Source organism: Furipterus horrens, unplaced genomic scaffold, assembly GCF_987537825.1.
Source record: "Furipterus horrens unplaced genomic scaffold, mFurHor1.1.pri manual_scaffold_9, whole genome shotgun sequence".
Taxonomy (NCBI): domain Eukaryota; kingdom Metazoa; phylum Chordata; class Mammalia; order Chiroptera; family Furipteridae; genus Furipterus; species Furipterus horrens.
In genome coordinates this window covers 1,197,070-1,222,689 of record NW_028327179.1, presented here as the reverse complement: position 1 = coordinate 1,222,689, position 25,620 = coordinate 1,197,070, and the positions used below count along the sequence as shown (strand labels likewise).

The window sequence follows — 25,620 nt, the reverse complement described above, 5'->3', positions numbered from 1 at the left end:
TCAGAGCCCATCTCTTCCCCGTGGAGAGAGACCCCGTGCACACCGCTGACAAGCCCACGCTTCACCACTGATTGAAGGCGCTCATTTCTCGGTTCTTCTTCCGGGCTTCGTGCTCCCAGCTATTGATCTGTTTATCTCTTTGTGCAAAATGACCTCAGTTTTATAACAACTGTCGTGATTCAAATGTCGTTTATTCTCCTGTAAGTCCAGTGCTTCTGTCCCTGTTCTAGACCAAGGATTTCTCAAGTATTTTTGTTTCTCTATATATAATACAAAACAGATAAAGGTACACAGGAAGAGGAGGAAAGAATATTTTCTTAGGATCAGCACTTGCTTGGTTATTAAGGCAGACAGAGAATTCTGCAGCGTGCCCTGAACTCTCGAAGCTCCCGGCTCTGACCTACTTCCGTCCGCAGCTGAGGGAAGCTAGACCAGCTGCCATGCTGGGCCGCTGAGTGCCACCCTCCCATGATGACCTGAAGCTGAAGTTCAAAGCCGCCTCGCACCTCAGCCACCTCACCCGGCAAGCAAAGGAGACGATGGTCCTGCAGCGACACACCCGGGGCAGAGGCGCACGCGGTGCCCGTCTTAGGCCCCCACGCAGACCTCGCACTATAGAGCTAAAGCCCAGAGAGAAGATGCATTTGTTCCTCTAAATCTTATTACAGATCTAGGGAACACTGTGCAAACAGCTTGGAATAAAAGGCAACTTGAGAGCCGGAGGGGTGAGGAGGGCAAGGCCAGGGAGATGGCCGATGTTAGGGAGGGGGTTCATCCGGGCAAGGCCTCTGAAGTCTCCTCCCGAAGGCTGTCAGACCGTCACCTGCCCTTTCAATGCTTCCAAACACCCAATCTCTGCTACCACTCACTTCTCCCAAAAAAGTTCTGCTGAGTTTCAGGCTGGGTTTGGGTTTATTTGGGGGGAGCTGCAGGTTCCATTGGGGGCTGTGACAGGCCCGTCGGGGGCCCCGGGGTCGGCCCAGGCTGCGCCACCTCCGTCACCAGCAAGGTGGCCATCGGTCCCTCCCTGCAGGGAGGTCACTGACAAATGCACTCATCAGCTCGAGGCCCCCAGGACCGCTCCGACGTTAAGTCAGTATCCGCACTGTCACAGGCAAGGGTTCACCCCTCGCAAAAGCGTCGCTGTGGGATCCCGCGTGGTAGAACCGCTCCGCTGAGGCCGGGAGGAAAGGGCGGGCCATAAACCAGAGCCACGGAGCGGACGGGGCTCGGGCAGTCCTGGCAACCTTTCTGGGCAAGGCCACACGGCTGCTAACGTTTCAAAGCCACATTCTTGTTGTTACTCTAAGGACGTCTTTTTTAAAGCAACAGCGGGGCCTCTGCGCACAGTGTGAGGTCTTGGCGCTTGGAGTTTGGCCTGAGTCGTACGATCTCTGCACCCTCCTTCCCCTTCCTGATAGTAAGAAATGCTCCCATTCACTGAGCCATGAGCCGGACACCGTTCACGGTCCTTCGTACACACGTGTGCCTCTTCACGCCCACGTGAGACATGGTCTAGTTTTCATCATCCCCATGTTACAGACGAGAGCATACAAGGGAACGCAATCCCAGACCGACTTCACAGGTCATCGGTGATAATAACTCATCATAAACTACACTGCAAAGGGACTGAAAACCGAGGCCGACGTGGGAGGCACGTGGGCTGCACCAGGCGGGGGCGCGGGAGCTAAAGCCTCGCCTTCCGCAGAGCGGGGCTGGGACTCGGGCGAGTCCGCGCTGCCCAGGACGCCTGGGACCTGGGCCAATCAACGGAAGTCGGTCTGGGGGGACACCAGGACGGGGCAGCTCAGAGTTACCGCAGTTCTTGTCACGGTACTTGACGGTTTCCGCCCCTGGGTTGCGCCGCTGTCCCAGGACTGAGCTACCAAAGCTCTCGCGTCCCTCCCCCCCCCCCCCCCCGACCCCGCACCCTCCTCTCCGCCTGCTCCCGCGCTCACAGCTGACCTGCCCCCCGGGAGGCGCCGGTGCCGTCCTGAGGACCCACTGCCGCGGGAACCACACGTGCGTGAGCAGAGGAGAGAACGCGGACTGGAGCCGGGGGCCCACCTGCTCCCTCCCTCAGCGCCACGCGCGGGCACCGCGACGCCGGAGTCTGCTCATTCCAGGGAACTCGCGGTGCGATGGTGCCGCCAGTGACCGCGTGACCGGCGGCCTGGACGTGTCCTGGCCCCCCGGAAACACACACACCTTCCTCAGGACTGTAGGGACCCCGGCATCCGTCGCTCAGACTCCAGCTCAGGCCACAAAGAAACACAAGAGGGCGGACGGCAGGCCGAGCTCCTGGCGGGACTGACTACGAGCCCGGGTCCTCGGCGCCCGGTGAGCGTCTCTCCTGGAGCTCAGGGCCGGGTGCGGCGAGGGGACCGAAGTCCTCAGCAGGTCCAGACACTCCACTGTCTGCTGACACCAGCGGTGACACCCCGCCCCGTCACCACAAAGAAAGGCACAGAGAGAGGACGGCCGGGCTCCCCCACCCCCACCCGTGCCCCTCTCCCAACGGGCTGAGACTGCACGCGGGGGCATGTTTAGGGGCCCGCCCTCTCCCAAACATGCTATTCCCGTATTAACTTCTGCCTCTCAGCTCCAAACACGCCCTGCTCCACCTGCGCCGTGACACGGGGACTGGGGGGCTGCGCGTCACGCTCTGGCTTTCCCAGCGCACTCTGCGTTAGGCGCTGATAGGAGAGGGCCCACGAGGGACTGGCCAGTGGGGGGCAAGTGGAGGCCCCTCCCTGTCTCAGCCGCCGGCATCCCCACCACTTGTACGTAATTAAAATTGAGCATATGAAACCACACTTGGTATCATTAGAAAAAGGTGTAACGTTGGGGTTTTGTGGGGCCCTTCAGAAGTCGGGGCCCAGGGCGCGGGCCCAGTGTGCCCGCCGTTGAATCCGCCGCTGCCCCTCAGAGACGGGCTGTCTCAGAGGAGGCGGCCGATGCACACGTGTCAGATGAGGGCGGGCGTGCAGGTGGCCCCGCTCTGTCCCGGCCTGGAGCCCCGCTGGGTAACGACGCTGGTAGGAAACAGTTAACTTCGGCCGCCATCCGCTGCCGTCCGCCGGGAGGCCGCCGTTTTTCACGGGTCACGGCAGAGTTATGGCAGAGGCCTGGCGGCCGGGAGGGTGGCTGGTGCCAAATGGGCACTTGGAATGCAGAAACCTATCTGTCACAGGGCGCTGGAGGCTCCTCGGGTCCCAGAAAATGAAAAGTTTATGAGCTTCATGTCTTAGAATCTTTAAAGGCCTCAGGTGTCTCCTGAATTATGGTTTCAAAAGAGCAGAACCATTTTAAGTCGCTGATTAAGTCCGGAATGTTGCAAACAGAAGCACGCTGCCCGCACCCTCGCTACTGATTACCCCGCGAAGTCAAACCCTGTTTCAGAGTCCGAGGCTGCGGGTTCCCACAGCCGCTGCCCGTGGAGCGGACCCCCCCACCACGGGGTCGCAGGAACGCACCTGCGCTTGACGGGGAAATAGCACCGGACGGGAGCCGCAGATCAAAGACGGAACAGGAGAAGAAAGCTGACCAGCGGCTAAACAAGGAGCAGGAAAACTATGAGACTTTAATGGAAAAGGAGCTCAGGTAGTTTTGCTTTCACAGCAAAATCTACCACAGGACAGCTGTTAAATTTTTGTGCGTCCGTGACACGGACGTGTGTCGCTCTGTTCGTACAGGCTTGTGAAAAAGACTGCGACCACCTTCCGGGCACAGAACTGCGTGGGAACGAGAGGCATCTGCAGGTCCGGGAGCCGCCCTCTGTGTGCGGCTCATTACAGCTCCGAAATAAGTCTCAGGCCGTAACTGACAGCTACGTCGGCCATGAGGACAGAGGGGTGTCCAAAGACACACACTTCGAGGGGGCCAGACACACCTCTGTCTGTCACTTGAGAAAAGACAGCGCATTCTAGGCTTGAAATTATTTTTTACAATTTTCCAAATGCAAAATCCAGGGGTCAGAGTTCAAATCAACCAGATAACTTAAATCCAATTCAGAGGAAACAAAGCACAGGAAGGCATATATATTGGGTTGGCCAAAAAAATCTGTTACATTTTTTCCGTGCAATAAAAGGCCCATTTTTCATTTTCCCCAGTAACTTTATTAACGAGGATATTTTCAGTCTGTGGGCTGTCTCCTGCACGGTACAATGCTGATCGTTCCCAATTAATGTCTCGATTTGATCGCTATCAGCTTCACCTGGTCCTCCCACCGTGCGCACCGTCCAGGGAGAACTCTCCAGCACAAAACCCCGCAGCCCGTTTCTAACACATTGTCAGCCACCTTCTCCATATGCTGCACAAGTATTGTGTGTGCATGTCTTTCAGTTGTTTTTACCTTTCCTGAAATAATAAAGCATAATATGTCAAAAATGTTGCGGCACAAAAGTTCACCAATTTGGATAAGGTTTTTTGAAATGTATGCTGATAGGACAGCTGTCACAACACAATCTAACAAAATTGTTTCAAATAAAGTTAAAGACAGCTAAGTGCTCCTAGGGCCATCCCACAGAAAAAGGGGAACCAACTTTTTGGCTAACCAAATAAGAATTCACACCTAAGAGTTACTGGGTAAAGACATTAAAATAACCATTGTTTAATTGTTATTGGGATCAAAAAAACAATTATTTTGTCAGGGAACTGGCAATAATATAAGGAAGCAAGTGAAGCTCGTGGGCCTAATAACCAAAGGGAAGGACTAATTGAACGGGGTCGGTAACAGATGAAACACACGCCGAAAGCAAGTCAGCAAGTCAGCAAACTACTGGACAGACAGGCCGGCAGACGAGGGCAGCGTAGGACAGGAGGAGGAGCAGACGGCGTTCCGAGGCTGGCAGGAGCGGCCCGTCCTCCTCTGGGCCTCACAGGTCCTCAGCTGGAACAACCTCACAGAACACTGACCTCGCACAAGGCCACTCCGTGACTGAGACAGGGCAGCAGAAAGACAGGCCACCTCACACGCGTGGCAGCGCACAGACAAAATCACAGCACCGTCCAAACCATGCAGTGACAGCAGGCCTTACCCGACTACCGGGACTGACATGACCACAGCCCGCTGACCTGCCGCAGCCCCGGCCTCCATGCACGCCCCTGACCTGCAGGTGCGGCGCGTTGGGACACCCGCAGCAGAACTCCCGCGGGGTCAGAGCAGCAGCCTCTCTAGAGCAGAACCCACCTCCTTGGCCCTCACCCGACGGTATGTAACGTGAGCACCAGTCCTGTCGATTTTCCTAACGTCCTTTTCTCCGTGGGGGGGGGGCTCCCTCCTTGCTCAAGCACCGAACACAAATGGCTCAGCTGCAGGTGCTCCTGGTGGGCTGTGTCGACACGTAGAACTCAGTCCTATAGCGTGCCCACCAGTGTGGTCCTCGTGGTTTCTGCAGCTCTTATTGAAAGGAAGGAAAGAAGGAGAGAGAGGGAGGAGGAGAGAGAGAGGAAGGGAGGGCAGGGGAGGGGAGGGCAGGGGAGGGGAGAGCACGCGAGGAAAGCTAGAAAGAGAATATAAGTGACAGGAATTCCCCGCCCAGCTTGGCTCTTCACAGTTCAGAGCTGGGGCTCCAATGCATAGATTTCCAACCCTGAAAAGGTCTAAAGATGGACGGTCTCCCATATTCTGTGGTCTCGGGAAACCAAATCAACTTGACCTGTTGGAAATATATGTTTTGCTTTTCTTTCATTCTTGGTGAGGCTCCTGGACAAAAATGAGGTCACGACAGGCTCCCCTGCCGGCAGCAGAGACGCGCAGACGAAGGACACCGGTCCCTCCCTGCTCTGCTCTGCTTTGCTTCTCAGGAGAAGGCCTGCATCACCTGCCAGGTTTATAAGACCGAAGTCCCCCAGACCTTGTCCCCCATGGTCAAAAATGGTCATATCCTCTGAGTAACCAAATTACAACATCTCTGAGCCTTCATCTGACAAATTAACATAAATTCTACCTGTTTCCTGGGGCCCAGATCCATTCCATCTCAAGCATTTTTGAATTATTCCCTAGACGGCATTGCTGGAGTTACGGTCCAGAGTGCAGAGCCCATGAACTACTTGCTGTGGGTCCAAGTTTACGCAAATGAGGAAGCAGATTCTACTCACATCAGAATCCTTGAGAAAAACAAAGACCAAAAACACCTCCCTCTGAAGTCAGCAAGAGATTATATTCAAAATGAATACTTTCCCAGCGTCAGAGGGTGTAATGACAGGTCCGCTTCGAGGGGCAGGGATGGTACGAGGCGCCCTGGCCGGGGGCTCAGAGATTGGAGCCCCATCGCAAACACCAGAACGGTGGGGGTTGATTCCTCATCGGGACACACGCCCAGGCTGTGGGTTCGCTGGCTAGTCTGGTGCGTATAGGAGGGAACTGGTCCGTGTTTCTCTCTCTCCCTTTCCCTCTCTCTAAAATCAATAAACTTTATTTTTTAATTTTAAAGATGAAGGCCCTGGCTGCTGTGCTCAGTGGATGGAGCATCGGCCTGCGAGCCAAGTGTCGCTGGTTCGATTCCCAGTCAGGGCACATGCCTGGGTTGCACGTCAGGTCCCTAGTTGGGGGTGAGTGAGAGGCAACCACACAGTGATATTTCTCTCCCTCTTTCTCCTTTCCCCTCTCTCTGAAAATAAGTAAATAAACAAACAATAAATAATTTTTTTTTAAAGTTTAAGGACTGCATGCGGAAATCTAAGATTATCACGTTGCCCCGCAGGTACCTGCGTCTGACGCTTCCTGTCACCAGGCCCCGTGCCCCCTGAGCGGCAGCACAAGTCCCCTTTGCCAGGTCTCTGGTCCCTTCTCCCCCCTCCGCCCCATCTTCACGGGGGGCAACCCGCCGTCTGCACCCACAACCACCGGCTGAGGTCTGACTTTACAGTGCGCAGACCCCGCACACGAGGATGAAGAATCGCGCGTAAGGTGGGGAGGGCGTCTCGGGGCCAGAAGCCCAGCTACAAGGTCCCCAGGCCCACGAGCCCGGCTCTGACATTGGACCGACTCAGGCAGAGCCCAAGCAGGGCGGCTCTCCGGGCCTTGGAGCGCAGCCTGCGATGGGGCTCGTACCCCAGCAACCCCGCCGTGCTCCCAGCCTCCCTGCCAGGCCCCAGCTCTCCTCCCTGACACCCGCGGTTCCTGCACCAGAAGCCACGATGGTGGAAGTGCAGGACTGTGGCGGGTCTACCTAGAGAGGTCAGCCACTCTGGAAGGCAAACCTCAGCAGACCCTTCGGAGCGCTGAGCACCCGTAGCCCGGGGGTGCTGCCCTTGGACCCTGCTCTGCGGGTGCCCCCTCAGCAGCAGCGAGCAGTCAAGCTCCGGCACGGGGGACACACGCCGGGGACCCCATGCCAGCGGCCAAGGGGGCAGACACACCTGCAACCGCTCCTGCTGTTCCGGGCTCCCCTTCGAAAACCAACGTGGTGATTTGTGCGTTCGAAGGCACATAACGCGCGAGGCGGCCCCGCGGCGGAGGGCAGCCAGTGCCGAGAAATGCAAGGGCACAGAAGAGTTTCAGAGGAACCGTGTGAACAACGGATGCCGAAATTCAATACTCGCTCATTGCCCTTCTCATTTCAAGAGGCGAGTTATTCATTTTCCCCGACTGTCACCCACCTGGGCAGACACGTGCTGCGGAAGCCGCCCCCGTCAGAAGTGCCACTCAGAGCACAGCTGCGCGGCCCGGCCCGCGCTCCCATTTCCCGGCCCGGCAGCCGCACGGGGCAGGCGCTGCCGTCGCGAGGGCCCCATTATCCTAAGAGGCTGAGCAAAGGGTCCCGGATGAGCCAACGCGGGAGGCTGGGCGCTCAGTTTCCATCCCGGCTAAGAGCCGGCTTTTGTGTGCGTTGAAAAGAACACAGTGAGGAAATGGGGGAGATGATGAGTAGCATTAAATTCAAACCAGCGCTGAGGGAAGAAAACAGCTCACAGCTGCGTTTCTGTTGAATGGCGGTGCGCGCCTGAGCCAGCAGGGCGCCGGCCACGGGCAGGGTCCCACGGGAGGGCGGGCGCCCAGGGCAGAGCCTGTGGGCAGGGCGGGGAGGTAGCAGGCTGGGGTGGCCCACGAGGGCCGTCCCTGCCTCGAGCTGAGCACAGTTCTGCACGGAGGTCCCCACACGGCAGCCCAGCTCGCTGGCGGACAGGCAGTCTCCTCGTTCATTTACCATTATTACCGGACTACGGGGCCCGCTGCCTGTGTGCGTCAGGGCCCACGCAGACACGCACGGGAGTTTGCGCCCAAGAAAGTAAAGGGTTACTCGTGGAGGAGAAAGCGTCAGGCCCAGAGTCACAGGTGAGCTTGTCCTCAAGGACCTCGCTCCCAGCAGGCTCCCAGGGGATGCGTTGCGCAGGGGAAGCCGGGGACCACGGTGGAGCTGGGCTTGCGGTCGGTCCTGACTGAGCTGCAGTGGGAGGGGGCAGCGGGCCGCGGCCGCGGGCCCTGATGTCAGCCACGCTGCCCTCTGTGCGGTGTTGGAGGACGTGGCCGGGGGCCCAGTCTGCTCTCCTGGGTCTGGAGCCGACGCACAGCGGAGGCCTGGGCACCGCCTCCCGTCGGCGTCTCTCATGCGTTGGAAAAGGGGAACAAAGAGGTCTGTGGGGAAAACACGAGTGGTTTGCCTGGAACCAGGTAACTCCTGACTGCACGAGACCCCTCGTGTTTATGCGCAAACACAGCAAAGGGGCCCCTGAGAACAGACGACTCTTAGAAGGAAAAACCTATGGTCTTGCCATCACGGTCCTGTTGGGAAAAGAGTGAAAATGACAGAAAAGTTTTAGGCTGCAGCTCATGCTGCACTTGGCTTCATCGGCTGTTGACAGATTGATTTATATCCTGAATTAATTTATGAATAAATTTTCCCGCATGAGTCCATGAAGGGGTTTAGACAAGACGTACGCACGGCATCAAAAGCCTGTGGAGATGAAGGAACAGAAGCGGGAGGTGACGTTCTGTTCACGGGGAGGATCGGTCCCAAGCGGACACCGTGAGGACCTCCCACACGCCTGTGGAACCTGGGGACAGTGCCCAGAGAGGGGGGCCGACACCACGCAGCGTCCACAGGCGCGCGGCCCAGATAAGCCGAGGGCAGAGCTCGGTTGCCCCCGGAACCCAACACAGCGTTCTCAGCCCCCACGGCCGCGGCGTCCTCATGGCTGCGAGCCCCGGTCTGCCCTTCAGCTCCCAGAGCTGCAACTCCAGCCGCAGCAAAGACCAGCCTGCTTCCTCGTCCCCGTGGGTGACAGGGCAGACACGCCAGGCCTGCAGGCCGCGGTCACGCGTCAGGAGCCCTGGGGTCCCAGCCTCCTGGCCCCAGACCTTCAGCATCCTGCCGCCGACTCCCCGCGCAGCTAGCTCCGCAGTTACCACGGCTCTAACTCACAGGCAATAAAAAGGCCTGGTAGGAAGGGTCTCGCCCCCGGAAGGTGTATATTTATCACAACTCCCAGGAAAAGGCAAAGTGGCCGCTTGTAGCAGCAAAGCCTTTCCCTCCGTCGCGTCTGCAGGGCGACGTGCTTCCGGCCTCTGGGCATCGGTATCGCTCGGTTGCCACGCTGTGGCCTCTGCTGACATCGCCACGCTGGTTTCACAGGAGCTGCAATGACTTAATGAGGAAAAATAAATCACTTGAGAAAGGCAGTTCTTTGGCTGGATCGTTGTAGTGGCCAGGCAATGCGAGCGGATTCACAGGTAGGTCACAGAGACCCCTTCACCGCCGCCACCAGTGATTGTCTGGGAGGGACCCAGAGCATGCTGCCTTCGAAGAGGCCTGCGTTTCTGAGAAACTAAACAAAGGAAAATTATGAAAACACTTTCAAGCATATGAAGAACTGACATCCACTTTATAAAGCGCTTTTGCACAGACTCCAATTCTTCTCATTAATGCTTCCTCTTTCGTTTTTCTTCCCAACGGTCCATTCATATCGAAATCAGATTCCTCTTCTCAGAAGCTGGTGCATGAGACCCCCAGTGACTGTCCCAGGGGGGTACCAGTTGCGCATCCGATTTAGATGCGGCCGTGTGCGGTGCAGACGGCACCTGACCTGCCCTCGGTCACCGGCTCCGGGCACCCGTGCTCTGGTCAGGGTCACAGGCTCCCCTCTGCCCAGTCCCCGTGCGTCACACACAGGCCAGTGGGCAGGCAGGGGCCCCGAGCTCCCCACGGCAGAGCCTGGGTCTTCACCGTACGAGCCGGACACTGGCGGAGGCAGCACGTGACCGTGTCTCTCTGAGCCCCGCCCCATCGCAGTCACGGAGAAGGGCGCCCACCTCGCCAGGGCAGCCTCAGACGCGCCTGCGACAGGCAAGGGCAGCGGAGGCTGTGGGTCTGGGGCGACACGTCCCCCACGCGCTTCTGCACCTCGGCTTCCACTCCTCCCTGGCCCCCTCCTCTGCTCCCTCACCAGAGTCCTGGGGCCACCGGCCAGGTCAGCGGCTGTCACCTAAGCCCTCGCCTCTGGAGCCCTGGCTTGGGGTCTCGGGGAGAGCCCAGGCGAGGCCCCCGTGCGGTCCCCGGCAGGGCTCAGTGCCCACAGGTGACGCCTCCCTGGCTGCACCGCCACCCCCCGCACAGCACGTCTAACTGGCACGCATCCCCTCGGGCCACTCGCAGACCCCGGGCTGCGTGAATACCAGGACTCTTCTCCTTCGGACGTGCTGAAAAGCAAGAAGGCCGCGATTTCCTTCACCGCTGCTGCCCCAGCGGGCCGAGAACCTGATCATCAGGCTGAGTTTAGAGCAGATCCCCCACTGCGAGGTCCTGACTTTTGTTCCCCTGGGAAGAGAGCTTCTCACCTGTGCCCACTGACACATGAACCAGCGTGAGGCCCCCGCTTCCTCCCCATCATCACAGAAAACCCTGCCTTCAAGGCGAGCAGCTTCTCTGTAGGAAGGCAGGAGAGAACCCAGACCCACTGCTCGCCCGGCCTGGTCCGCTCGCTCAGGGGACCCCAGCTTTCCAAGTCAGGGGTGCATCTGCAGTGAGCTTAGATGTACTGACCACCGACTGTGTGTCAGGCACGCTGCTAAAATCACGATGAATGAGACACCCACTGTTCTTGTCACTCACAACAGAGCTACTAGCAGACAATGAAGAGGTGAGGCCGCGCTGGGGTCAGGCAGACGCAGAGCGCAGGGGGACGGCTGTGTTCCCACACGAGGCTGCGGTGTGGACATGTGGGTTCACGCGTCCTGGACGCAGGCTCCCAGAAGCGGGGTGTGCGGGGACCCCACAGCCCCACACCAGTGACAGTCCGTTTAGAATTCAGGGAGAGGGCACAAGGAAAGCATTTCCAGAGGTCCGGCCTCAAGCCCCTGCCCTGCCCAAACTCCGGGGAAAAAATAATTCATCTTTCCGAACACGTGGATTCTTTAAATCAGAAAGTACCCCATCCGACCAGACAGCGGAGCCTCGGAGGGGCAGCACAGCCCCCCGACTGCGGGCAGAGGGCAGACCGGAGCCCTTCACAGCCCCCGCCCCTCCACACAGAGGGCAGCCAGGAAGGCGACTTGCAGGGGGCTTATTGCACAGACATCATTCCTTGGTCAAACTGGGCGAAGCCCCTTCTTAGACAAACTCCTCACTCCGTAAACACTGACCACTGAACGTCGCAGGAAGAGGGAATGGTGTTAACTGTCCACTCGGACATCTCTCGTTGGGAAGAGTGGCATCTCCAGCCCGCTTGCCCGGCGGCCCGGGCGGCGTGGAGCAGGTCAGTGCCTTGGCGTGGCGGGGCCCACGGAGCCTCCGCAGGAACAGGGCATCTGTGTCCGGCCTCCCGGAGTCAGGAACGTGACTCCTTAAAATTCCAGCCTTTTCAGAAAGTCTGAGCTCCTCCTAGGAGGCCATGAGTCAACATTCCTCCCCAAGAAAATCTTCGTGGGAATGAATATGCATTTCCTCTAACTTTTTTTTTGTTATTTTAGCCATGGATAGAGCTGACCGATGGTCAGGTTAGGACAAAGGCCTCCGCGGAGAACTGAGCAGTGTCCAGGTTTCGGGGAAACACGTCGGCTTTGTCGCTAAAAACCCCGGAGAAAGGACTAAACCTCCCACCGTGGTTTCACCGCAAGTGGTCTGAGCTGCCAGCACTTGACCTTGGTGCATCTTGCTGACAGCGTTAGTCACGTCACACGTCCGCAGCAACCGTCTGTATCAGCCAAGATTCTACTCTTGCAGGGAAACTTTACGACGTAAAGCTGTAGCGGAAGTTGTATGTGAGGACATTTACATTCTATTTTCTATGCACCGTATAATGTGATCTCATAGAAAGTCGTCATCTCTGAGGGGGTCGGGAGACCCCCAGAAGGCTCCCCCCTGGAACCAGGGGAGGGCACACACCTACAGGACGACATTGCAGCGGGTGACGGCTCTGTGCGTTGTCCCTCTCACCCACGGCCGTGCTGTTGGGCAAGGAGGGGGCTGCACTTCAAAATTACTCAGAGTGAATGCATCTCAAAATGGCAATTCCGTGAGAATCCCTCACCTTAGAAACTGCGCGCGATGCATTAAACAATCAAGATCATTAAAATTCAGATGGGTCCAATGCCTTTCATTACATGGCTCTGCTTGGAAGACTTCCGAAAATTGAAAGGTTAACCTCCAAGTCAGCAGGATAGAGGCTCAGGTACAGAGACATGTATGTCCTTCACGAGGAAGACCACACATGCCAGGTCTGCAGAAGACATGTGCGTGCGGAGGGTCCACGTGAGCACAGCAAACAGCCTTTTGCACACGCACGGCCAGGTCTGTGTCAGTTTTGCAAACGCCCATTGCCACAGCGAGCTACGAAGCCGAACCCAGAGTCAAAGGCAGGACAAGTAGAAGCCGAACACGTCTGGCCCATTTCTTACACGAATTGGCCAGCGTCCGAGTTCCCCAGGACATGATGCCCTTGGATGGAGACACTAAGACACACACATGACGGAGCGTTCCTCCCGTCTCTCACTCCACACGTGCTCAGCACACAGCGGGGGTTTGACTAAGTGACCTCTCAAAACGTACAGGTACCTGGCATATCAAAAGTATCTTCTCTGGAAGTAAGTCCTTCGCCTGTGTAATCAGTTAAGGTAAGAGCCTCTGAACAGGTGTGAGCCCCTAATTAAATGACTGGTGTCCTCAGAGGAGGAGGAGGAGAAGGTGTGGACACCATGGGAAAATGCCATGTGACCGTGACCATGACTGTGGGGTGGAGACTGGAGGGGTGCATGCGCAAGCCGAGGACCCCAAGGATACCAGGAGCCGCTGGAGCTGGGGAAGAGACAGGAAGAACCTATGCAAGAGCCTTCAGAGCAAGCCCGGCGTGGCCGGCACGTGCGCTCTGGACTCAGGGAAGAGAACAAGTAGCTGCAGTTTCAGGTCACCCAGTCTGCGGTCACTTGTTCCAGAAACACACCCAGGACCCAGACTCGCACACGAGGTGCTGCGCACTGGGTAGTGAGCGCGAAGACTCAATCAACAAAGTCCCTGCCCTCCTGCAGTGGGTGTCCTACTTGGGCTAAAACACAAGGACAGCGTGAGGAAGACACTCATCTGCAACTTCGTGGCATCTGAGGCGGCGATGGAGAGTCTAAGCTGGAAGGAAAGGGAGGCCGGCGGGAGCTGGCTGTCGCTCTGCGCAGTGCGCCTGTGGACGCGTTTATTGGGGAGCAGCATTTGCGCAGGCGGGGGCGCAGGCAAGGCAGTGGCCACGTGGTGCCGCAGGAAAGAGCTTCTCGGCCGAGTGGACAGCAAACACGATGCTCCGGGGGTGAGAAGGCGCCCGGAGGAGTCGGGGAGGCCGTGGGACCAGGAACAGGGGGCGGGGGAGCGGAGGGCCCGTCACTGCCTGGGGGCGGCGGGCCGCGCTGTGTCCGGCTGGCCTGGGTGCACGTGACTGGGGACCTGCCTGCTGGTGGCAGGCAAAGAGGATGGAGAGAGCAAATAGGGTCGATTTTACTCCTTTTTGTTCTCTGCTTTCTTTTTTATGCGGATTCAAGCTCCTCACTTAGGGGAGAAATCCTGAGAAAAAGGGAATTATGCCTCAGTGGGGGAAAGTCATTTTAGAATCAAATAGCCCTGGGTTTGACCTGCGGCTCCACCATTTCCTCGGGAATTTAGGGAACATTTTTTTCTGTTGCATCGTCTGTACATGGACGTAACAACTCCTGGGCAATGTTGGGGGTGGGGCGGACTGGCCTAAGTACGGCATTTACAGGGCCTTTCCCGGAGCAAGCACGCAACTGAAGAGGCATTTCACCGTGATTGCTTAAACCTGGCACGCTCCTCGCAGGCTGATTTCACGTCTGTTTACCTTCACAAGCCCCTCTCTACCCTCCTCGGCTCTTTACTGGTACATGACCTCCCAGTACAAATGTTTAGTTATGAAAAGACAGGAAGACTGAGTGAATAAATGAGTGGATGGATGGATGGATGATGGGTGGATGGACAGATGGATGGATGGATGACGGATGGATGGGTGATGGATGGATGGGTGATGGATGGATGGATGATGGGTGGATGGATGGACGGATGGATGATGGGTGGGTGGACGAATGGATGATGGATGGATGGATGGATGACGGATGGATGGGTGATGGATGGATGGATGGATGATAGATGGATGGATGGATGGATGATGGATGGATAGGTGGATGGACAGATGGATGATGGGTGGATGGATGGATGACAGATGGATGGGTGATAGATGGGGAAATCTCCGGATGTGTCTCCTGGTCTCCAGTCTGCTCGGGTGTCCTTCCTCTGTGCTCTCCTGCCGACTCCCACTTACCTCTCTGATGGTCTGTCTCTAGTTACCAGGTTGTGAACACCTGGAGATGCTCCTCATCCTCTCTAGCAGCTAATGTCATCAATTGAATTTAATCCAGTAAATATGACCGGAAGCCTGAGTTAGAGCGTTTGAGGCTTCTTTCACTGCGAAGCCTCATGAACTTTTTTTTTTTTCCCTCGGTCCATGAGATGCTGGGGTTTTGCTGGCCAGTTTCTTAAAATTGGTTAAGATTCAAAAAAAAAAAAAGAAGGATCTAGTGTGAGCACAGAGCAAATTGGGAGTTTCTTAAAAGCAGTCGGGTACATAATTGAAAACTAATTGAATGCTCTAATCCATATGCATGAAAAACACTTGCATTGTTCATTATTTAAAAGCAGAATAAAGATGAGGATGTGGTGGGAATCTGCCCGAGGAAGGTTCCTCTGAGACCAGCCACCAGACATACACATACATACAGCTCAACTCTTCAGATCTGGGAACCATGTTTTGGAAATACCTGAATGCTGCAGATCACCCGTGTTTTGACATCGATTTCAGATGGATAAAAATTGCAGTAGAGTTGGTTACAGCCGCACTGCCCTTGATAACAGAACTCTCATCTTAAGCATGTCTCCCTGGGACAAAGCCAGGAGCTCAGTGTCTGAAACAACAGGCATTGAACCCTCCCCGACGGGGGGATCGGCTCAAAGCCTTTATTGTTTCAGACAAACAGGAGGAACTTAATGGAAGAAAATGAGCAGAAGGCGGAACACCCCCCCACCCCCCCGGTGTCGGAGCCTTTAATCTGGGTCCAACTCCATGCTGAACATTCCGGCGCAAACTTTGTACCGAACTGAGCGTGACTTCAAATAGCCATGGCTCCGAAGAGGCCCTGCTCACTCTCTGTCTGAAACAGCCCCCTGCGCCCACCCACGGAGGCCGCCACTGCGCGTGCTGAGGCTTGTATCGTCCTCAATAAAAGCAGCATTTACCGCGGGGCCTCGTTCTGGTGGCGGCGTAACCAGGAGCCAGACCAGCGAAAAGCAAGGGAGGTAACGTTTGAAATGATGGTCTTCGGACGCCGGAGCTCCTCTGAGCTAGGGGTCCCCTTCCTACCCACCACAGAGATGGGGAACTGGGGTGAGAAACGGGGAGACCCCCCCCCAGGCGGCCCTGCCGTCCTCAGGTGGAAGCGGCAAGGTTTGCAAACGGGTCCTGCTGACCCCGGAGCTCACCTTCCGCCCACGGCCCTGACCTTGACAGCCGTCCACTCCGCAGCCTGAGCAGCAAAGCTCTCCAAACAGAGGAACTGGAGCGAAGACACCCAGGTGCGTACCAGGGCGACGGCCGTCCCAGGAGGGGACCCGGGGCACCTCTGTGAGCGGGTGTGAGAGAAGGCGCCCCCGAGGGTGGATGGTGCCGGCCACCCCACGGCTTTCCATGCTGGGCCGAGGCCCCCGCGCTCGCTCTGGGGACACCGTGGAGTCTGCCGTGAGGGCCACGTCGGCGCGCTCTGCCCCGCCGGCTCCGCCGCAGCCTCACGCCCTCGTCCGCGCACCCTGGCCGCGCCCGGCCGCCTCTCGGCAGCCACCAGCACCAGCGCGAGGAGGGCGCAGAGGGCGCCCGGCAGATGGACGCCTTGGACGCTTGTCCTCATCCAGCAGCGTCTCAAAGGCCTTTGCTCGGTCCTGCTTTTTCACAACGGTCTGCAGGGGCCTCGGAGCCGGGGCTCGGCTTTACTCAGTTTGTGGCTTGGTGCTAAGCACCCCATATCAGGCGCGGGACCCCATTTGTTCAGGAAGGGAGGGCTGCTAAGCTACCTAAAGCCATCGGCTTCCCAGCCAGTCCCTGCTAAGCCACACGTCACATTCACTACCGCACATGCACGTTCTGCGGCCTCGTTTTCCAGTCCCTTCCATGCCTTTCGTTGAAAGGCCAGGCCTTGCCGGAGCCGTGGGGACTTTTCCATAAAGTGGAACAGTCACTGATGCTCCGGGCAGTTTAAATAAAGATCATTTAAAGCCTGCTCTGCGGCAAATTCTGGGGAGTTCAAGACTAATGAGGAAAACAGAAAACGCCCCCCGGAGGAGTCTTCTCTTTCTGGTGGGCTTTGAGCAAAGTTCTAAGATGGTGATGCAGGGACTCCCCAGAGATCCCTCCAGAAACTCGGGCATAAACACTCAGCAGGACACGCTCTTTGCGGGCGCTGAGCCGCAGCAAGGCCCCGGAGGAGGCTCTTGTTTCTAGATGTACTGACTTTCTTCCTCAGAAACCAGCGGTAATCAAAACCCACAGGGACGGAGTCAGCTCCCACGGCCCACTGATCACAAAATCATCCATCCTGGGGCGCGGCCAGAGACGTGGCCGCAGAGCCCGGGAGGGGACTGCTGAAGTCGTAAGAAGTCACCTGGGGGAAACTTCAAAGGGATTCGGGAGAAATAGGAAACAATGCCACCGTCCCGACAAGCTCACTGAGAAACCAGAGTTTGAGGACAGGCCAGGGAGGGGGGTGGAAAGTCACGTGTCCCTCCTCCACAGGACGCGGGGCTGGGAACCTGGGAACCAATGATGCGGCTCAGCAAAGAGAGGCGTCGCCAACCTGAAAAGGGGCGAGAGAAGGCAATGTCACCCAGAGTTCCAGCTGAAGGAGAGCCGCCTGGCGTCCAGCTGGGCAGGAACCCCCACTGTGGACACACAGAAGATGTCCCATCAAGACGAGCAGGAGGGATGGAGACACAGGGGGCACTACCCCCCTACCTGCTGTGACTGTCGGTAACTGGGAAGAACAGCTCAGCTGCAGAGGCCCCCCCGCTGAGGATGGAGGGGTCCCAGCCCCACACCAGGCCCCCAGCCTGGAGAACCTGTGCCCAGAAGAGGAGCCCCAAACAGCTGGGCTGTGACACCTGGCGGGGACTCCATCCAGGTGAGACAGGGGCTGCTGTGGACCCAGGAGTCCCCTTCGAGGCCCAAGCACAGACCCTCTCAGTCACAAACACTCACCCCAGCTCCAGAGAAGACACGAACGGGGAGGAGCCAGCAGAAGCCACTGCCCCCTGTCGAGCCCTCCCCATGCAGCTTGCAGGCGCAGGTGCAGACCCAAGTCCCCACTGACCTGCTCACCCCGCTCTCGCCCACCTGGGGGTCCTCCAGGACCCACCCCAGCCAGTGCACAAGCTCCGCCCAAGCTCTTTCCGAGGCTGATCCACACTAGCGGCCAGCCTGGGCCCAAGCGCACAGCTTCCCTGAAACAGCTCAGAGGTCCACAGACCCCAGACAAGCAGCAGCCGGCCTCGGTCACAGCACGGGCAGCTGCGGATCGGAGATCACTTTGTAGCCCCTACCAGGTGGCCCCAGGCCGGACACAGGCAGACGCAGACCTGGGCCTGCAGCGGAGCCCCTCCCAAGAGGCCGAAGAACCAACACACCAAGTGGCCGGCTTCAGCCCACACCAGAATACCACCCAATCAGCTCCAAAGACGACATGCCCAGCGGGTGGACTTGGCAGGCACCTGAGCCCCATTAAAGCAAATCAGCGGGGTCGGCCCCTGCCAAACCACTGCTCTGCTGAAGTCATGACCACTCCTCCCAGCTGGTCAGCCTGGGGGGGCAGTTCCACCCGCTGACCTACCAGCAGCAACCGAGGCTCAACTGCAACAAAAGGCCACACACGACCCACACAAGGGACCTTCCTGGAGCACCCAGCTCAGGCGACCAGGGAGGCTGCTACCTTAGGCCACCCTGCCAGACGGGGAGATGGAGCAGCTCTGCCTGATAGGCAGACATAAACACAGGGAGGCAAAGAAATGGGCCCCAAATGAAAGAACAAAGCAAATTTTCAGAAAAAGGAATAAATGAAGGGGAGGCGAGCAACCTACTAGAGGCGGAGTTCATACACGAGTTATAAGGATGCTCAATGGACTTAGGGGAGGAGTGGATGAACTCAGTGAGAACCCCAACATAGACTGTCATCATGAAGGAAAAACAAAGAACTGGTCAGAAGGAAGACTACAGTGGCTGAAGTGAAGAATGCACTAGAAAGAAAAACCATCGGCCTAGGTGAAGCCGAGGATCCGACCAGCAATTAGGAACACAAGGTAGCAGAAAACACCCAGTCAGAGCCGCAGAGATAAAGAATCAAAGAAATGGGTATAGTTTAAGGGGCCCCTGGGGCACCACCAAGCGTGCCAACATTCTCATCACAGGTGCACCCAAAGGAGAAGAGAGCGAACGAGGGATTGAGAACCTATCTGAAGAAATAATGGCTGAATATTCCCTACTCTGGTGAAGGAAACAGACATGCAAGCCCAGGAAGCACAGAGTCCCAAACAAGATGAACCCAAAGAGGCCAACACCAAGACACATCATAATTAGAATGCCAAAGGTTCAAGACAACGTGAGAATCTGAAAAGCAGCAAGAGAAAGACAGTTATTGGGTCGGCCAAAAAGGTCATTTTTGTTTTTCTGTAAGAGGGCTCCAGTAGCATCTAGTTGTCTCTAACTTCCTTTGAAACAACTTTGTGCGGTTGTATTGTGGCAGCTGTCCTGTCAGCGTACATTAAAACAGAACGTCAAAATTGGTGCATTTTTGTGGAGCCATTTTAATATTGAAGGTGGAAGAAACTATGCAACATTTTTGGCATATTATGCTTTATTACTTCAAGAAAGGTAAAAATGCAACAAACACACAAAAAGAGATCTGTGCAGGGTGCAGAGAAGGGGCTGTGATGGATCCAATGTGTCAAAGTGGGTTGCGGAGTTTCGGGCTGGAGGTTTCCCGCTGGAGGATGCTCCGCGGTCGGTGGACCAGGTGAAGCTGATAGCGATCAAATCGAGACACTAACTGAGAACAATCAACAATGCACCACGTGGGAGAGAGAGCTGACAGACTCACATGATCCGAGCCAATCAGGTTATTGGTGAAAACGAAGCATGGGTCTTTTATTTTACATAAAAAACCACACGAACTTTTTGGCCAACCTACCAGGGAGCTCCCATAAAACTCAGCTGATGTCCCCACAGAAACAGAAATGGAGGAAACACAATGAGAAGATCACACTCCGGCTGGACGCGGAGCCAGGTCGGCCGATGCCCTGCCCGGGACCTGCTGCCCTGACTCAGCCCAGCGCCATGCAGACACAGTTCCCCTGGGAGCCCGTTTGGGCAGAAAACGCACCCCAACCCCGTGACACAGGGTAAGAGAGTGGGGGGAACCCGTCTGATCACCACCAGGACACCCCACAAGGCTGATCTGAAGCCGCATCCCAGTTCTTCGTGAACAAAACCAGAAAACAAATATACACCGCAATTTAGTAACAAGATGAAATTCTGCAACACAAAGCCACACCCCGGGGACACGAATGTTGAAGAAAAATGGAATTCATAATGTCGCCTACTTGAAAGATGTGCTCATGAAATTTCAAGACGTGTTTCTAACCAGTGAATTTTATGAGGTTTGAGACGTACGTTTAACGCAGCGGACCCCACCTCTTCCTTGAAACGTGTAAAGAAAAATGGGATGGACTCTGATGAGGTAGGGAAGGGCCGCTCTTGCCGTGACAAGCATAGCAAGTAACTGAGAAAAAAGGCGTCTGACTTCTTCAGCAAGTGAATCCCTTCGCAGCGGGAACCACTCCTAAAACCCCGCTTCTTAAAGCTGCCGCGCTCGCTCTGGTGAGGCTGCTCAGAAGCACAAAGGGCATCTGACCTACAGACCTTACGGGACTCCGTTTGTCCTGACGACGTGACCGTCTCAGAGCCTGACAGGACCTAGTTTACTCAACAGTTCCAGCCGGGGCACTTCTGCACCCGTCGGTGTTCCCGTCGGGGCGCCCGCGGGCCGCCTCCCCGGCACCCCCATCTCCCTCGCCCAGCGGCGCCTCACTTCGCTGCCCCCACGGACACAGCGCAGCACGAGCGACTTGCAGCGCAGGCGCTGGCGATGTGCGCGCTTCCGGCCGCTGTCACACAGTCCGCTGGGCCGCACTGCCAGGGGACCTTGGAAGTGGTGTGCCCTCCCCGTCGCCTGCCTCGTCCCGTTTGCTGCTCTGAACCCTGCGAGGCTGGGGCTCCAGCAGCCGCTCGGGAACGGCAGGGAAATCACGGCGCCGGCAGAGCCGGGTCCCTGACGGCCGTGCGGCCCCGGCGTCCGGTCCCCGCACCAAGTAGCAGGCGGGTAGCCAGCTCTCCCTGCGCGCTGTCCGCTTGCGCCGACATCCCCCTCCCTCCAATGTCCCTTCCCCTTTCTCCATGGGCGGAGGCGCCCCCAGAGCTAAGGAGTCCGTGCAGTCGGTCCCCTCCTCTGAAGGAGTCACACCTGTGGTCACGGTGGCCCCGGAGCAGGACGTGCGTGTGGCCTGAAGCTCTGTCCCCACCTGACTGTGCACTCGGGGACAGAGCCTGTGGCCTTCACCTCTGGTCACCGCCATGTTTACGGCACCCACCGCCTTCGAACGCCCGGAGTGGCTCCGTGGCACTGAGCGCGCGTGCGGGCACACCACGCCCACGTGACAGAAGGGCTGGGACTCCGTGGGCCGCACCGAGTTACAACGTGCCGTGAACAGGCCGTCGCTGAGCTGAAAGCACGCAGACCCACGGAAGCCCACGGTGGACACGTGATCAGACCAGCTGGGACATCGTCAGTGTCTATGGTCCCCATCTGGGTGGGAAGCCGTGTGGCTTGGGGTCCGCGTCACCCCCACAGACACCAGGTCGCGGTGAGTGCGGGGCGTGCACTGTGGGGCAAGCGGGAGCGATGGGGCGAGTTCATTTCAGCTCTGTGTTCCCCAAACCACGCCAACCAGGGCCCGCTCCCGCTGGTCCTCGCTGTCATAAACGTGAATCTTACTTGCCTCCTGCAGCGCTGAGTGGGTCCCCTAGATCATCTGCGTGTCCGGATGGAGGGACACGTGCTGCTGAAGCTGCCCCGTCACGCCCGCCTTGCGCAGCACTCCCGGCCTCACGCTTCCCAGAGGAGGGGGCTCGTGGAGGAGTCGCGGTTCTGTGGCCTTAAACCCAAAGGTCTTAAGACAAATGTTTAACTCCAAAGTCATAAAATGGCTGCACAATTTACAAATGCAACGGCATTTTCCACACGCACACAGGACTTGACCTTGGGTGCCCGGGCCCCCGGGACGCGGCATTGCGGTGCGCTGCCTTTCCGTTCCCTCCTGCTCGCCCTTCAAAGGCGCCCCTTGAGGCCGAGGCGAGGACCCGGCAGCTCCCAGACCAGGAGGGAACCCCTCGGGCAGAACGAGCAGAGTGAAGCCTAATTACACGCTCAGTGTCTGCAGCTGCTGCCCACCTGGAATAGCGGCACGGCCTCCTCACCTAAAGGACGGGGCAGGACACGCGTCCGTGTGGCGGGAACGCCATCGCGGTCCAGGGCAGCGGGGTGCGCAGGGCTCACTGTTCGCTGCGGGACACACACGGCCGCATCTCACACCACCGCCCTGACACGGGACTGCCCCTTCCACCCGACAACTGGCCAAGGTCAGCACTGGGCAAAGGAATCACAGATCTCTAAGCGGTAACTTTTTAAAGGAAGTGCGGTTCAGCTGAATCAGATCACTGAGAACTACCCACCGTCGCGTAAACCCGTCGTAGGAAACCGCCTCCCGCACAGGACCGCACCCAGAGCAGACGGATGTCACCGGAAGCCTGCTTCAGTCAGGACACGTCGCAGGAAGGGTTCTCCTCTGACACAAGCTACCACTGCTCAAAAGCTTAACTGGATGAGGTTCCGTTTCAAGCTAAAGGCGCACGGTCCTCCGCGGAGGGTTTCACTGTAACTCAGGGGAGGCTGAGGAGAAGCTCCCCTCGGAAGCGCCTGCCCGGGAGCCGCGTCAGCAGCAGACTCACTGGCCGGACGGACCTCACCGCCTGCAGGACGCCAGCTCCCCGCGGCCTGTGAGCGCCCCGCGTCGGCCCTTCAGAGCCGGGGGCGCTTTCAGGGCAATAATGCTGCGATCTTTAAACGCCTGCAGTCGATATTTACACTCTACACACGGCGCTCATTGTCTGCATCACTAGTGTCACTGGGCATTTCCCTGGTCACTGGGCACCGCGCTGGAACGTGCGTCAGAGTCGCCGGACTGCAGGGCCCCCGCCCGGCGTTCAGACCCCGGGGCCTCGGGAGCGCGGCTGCAGCTGAGAACTGCGCCCTTCCGATAGCTTGAGAAAGGTAACTGCTCACCCAAACTAAGAGAAAGAAATCACGTTCACGCCATATTTCCCTTACAGTCCCCTAAAATGACAGGCGTCTCTGTGACATCCTGGTAAAACTTCCATACGTGATGGGAGTACCAAGTTTAGTTTATTCAATTTTGCTGAAGCGTTGACTAAAAGGTCTTTAATTCCTATTCTTTTAAAGAAAGCCTCTTTTAGATGAAAAACTGGCACTTTTCCACGTCACCCAGGACGAGGGAAGCCTGCCTTCGACTCTTTGTTCAGACACCGGCAGGCATTCCGGATGCAGAGCAGAGAGAAACCCACCCGCTCCTGGGCGCGCTACTTCCTGCAACACGGTCAGGAGGGCGTCTAACCCTGGGGCCTCGGGCTCCCCAAGAGTCAGTACATGAAACGTACGAGGCCCAGCGGCCCCTCCAGCGCCGGGCGTCCGCGTGGGGGCCCTGAACGCGCGCACACCTGGCACGGAGACGCCGGCCCGCCTGGGCGCAGCGAAGGGCAACCTGACTGTGCTGGAGGGGCCCCCACGCCTGCAGGAAACAAAGACCATTCCGTCTGTTGGTTATTAACTGACAGAGTTTCAAAGCGGAAAATGAAGGCTCGCTGTAAGGACGACAAGGCTGGCTCCCTCGGGGCTCAGACGGGCGGGCGGCGGGGCTGGCAGCCGGGGGCGGGCGGGTCAGCGGAGGCTGGGGCGGTCGGCTGCTGCTCAGCGGCTAAGCCGATAAACACCTGCAAGGGCGAAAACAATCGTCAACCTTTGTCCTCCAGCAGGAGCGTCCTCCCAGCCCGCTGCCCGGCTTCTCTGGAAAACCGCCGCTCACCCACTCACACGACCACCCCCCCCCTCAGTCACCGAGAGCTGTGACTCAGACACCAGCAGTGATAAACGGTTCTGGACAGATCGGTGGCCTGAAACTCTCCAGGCCTCAGCTGCCTTTGGAACGAAGCTGTGGCTTAACTTTTCATTCGGACACTCGTCACCGAAGCCCTTGGTTCCAGGGTGCCCCTCGGTCACCGGGGGTAGGGCAGGGGTGGGCCCGGCTCAGCCCCTGAATGGCCAGCGTCGCCACGGAGAGCAGAAGCGCTGTCACACGGGACCCTGAGCGGGGGGCAGACCTCCACAGCACGACCCACGCAGCCCGTGACCCCTCCAGGGCCCCCACCTGCTCCAGGGTGGCCTGGCTGACAGAGTAGCGCCTCACGCCCCATGCGGTCTCATTGTCCTGCAGGACGCGGAGCAGGTCCGCTGAGCATGCCCAGCTCCGTGGCACGTGATACTCCAGCACGTTCCGGCGCCGCCCCTGAGGCCGGAACAGGAGAGGGTCACGTGACAAGCAGCGATCAGTCGAGCTCAGTCGCGCTGTGTTTAACGGCCGCGCTTAAGTACCAGCTAGTTCTGTGGGTCCCCAGTGAAGGACAGTGGTCACCCCGTGGGGTCACCCGGGTCACCTGGCTGCTCGGCCCCGTCGTCCGCACCATCAGCCACTCCTGGGAGACACTGAGCTGTCCCAGCGTCACCCTCAAATGGGCCAATGGGGGCAGCAGGGACTGTGCGCAGGGTCCCCTGCAGGGTGCTCGAGGTGACCGTGTGTGCCCTGCACGGCACAATCTGACCTGGAAGGAGCTCATTGCTCGTCACTGTGGAGACAGGCAGGTCACAGCCACCGTGGGACTCCCCTGCCTGGAGCAACAATGAGCCCACCCCTGCGTCCCAGAGACCAGGGGACGGGGCCCCGCAGATGCTAACGTGCAGAGTGCGGGCTTGGGTTAGCGCCCGGGGCCTGGAATCCTGCAGGTCTAACCAGCTGGAGGGGCTACTGAGAGGCCAGGACCGCACTGGGCAGCCGCCTCCTCAGGGCGTGGGGTACGGCCCCAGGCACAGGGGCTGCGTGTGGAGTGACGCTGAGTCATCGGGCCCAAGCCCACCACACACGCGTGGGGACGCGGTCTGTCCTGAAGGGCCCAACGGGAAGCAGGTGTGACTACAGCCCCCGGCGACCCCCCCGGGACCAGCAGGGATCGTCTGCCCGGTGGTCAGCCAGGGCTCGGTGCCCGCGCTGCGTCCGGAAGGCGCCGAGGCGCTGCTCTGCCGTGCGGCCCAGACGACCAGCAGCACTGGGTGGACACGGTGGTGGGGACGCGCACGCCCGTGAGCACTTCCGGCCGAGACAGGACTCGTGCGGACGGCGGGAACTACCTTGAACTGGGCTCCTGGGAAATGGCGCTTCAGGCAGGCAGAGATGGCGGTGTGTGGGCCCCCCTCCTCGCAGACCCACAGTCGGACCGTGTACCCGTCCCCGAACCTGGGGATGGGGGACGCGACACTCGGTTACTACGCGGGGACTGAGAGGGCTCGGGTCCAGGTCTGCGGCCCAGGGAGCCGTGAGAGGGAGCCATGGTGGTGCCCCGGTCCAGTGGCCGGGAGGATCTGGAGCCTCAAGAACACACTCAGAAATTAATTCTAACTCAGGCACGTAGTTTGCGCTAAGTCAGCTTAAACGGACAGAGAAACGGAGGCATCTTTCTAATCATTAAATCCCGGAGTCAACACCGTTTGATAAAGGAGGTGACATGCAAACGGAGTAAGCCACGTGCTGAGTGAGGCGAGGAGCCTGCTGCGGCCCCGGAGCAGGGCCCGGCCCCCAGGTCTGCAGCCACCAAGCGCGGGCACGTGGGGGGCAAAGGGGACGCCTGAGCCGC

The 25,620-nt window shown here is 58.2% G+C and overlaps 1 protein-coding gene across 1 annotated transcript in view; it reads right to left on the bottom strand.

Moving 5' to 3' along the window:
- Window positions 1-23,553: 23,553 nt before the first annotated feature.
- Window positions 23,554-25,620, bottom strand: part of LOC150001183 (ATP-binding cassette sub-family A member 13-like) — a 94,505-nt gene continuing 92,438 nt past the window's right edge. The window contains exons 47-49 of the mRNA XM_090287766.1: window positions 25,118-25,223; window positions 24,084-24,221; window positions 23,554-23,649 (exon numbers count right to left, since the gene is read on the bottom strand). Coding sequence (XP_090143892.1) covers window positions 23,554-23,649; window positions 24,084-24,221; window positions 25,118-25,223 — 340 coding nt within the window. The remainder of the gene's footprint in view (window positions 23,650-24,083; window positions 24,222-25,117; window positions 25,224-25,620) is intronic.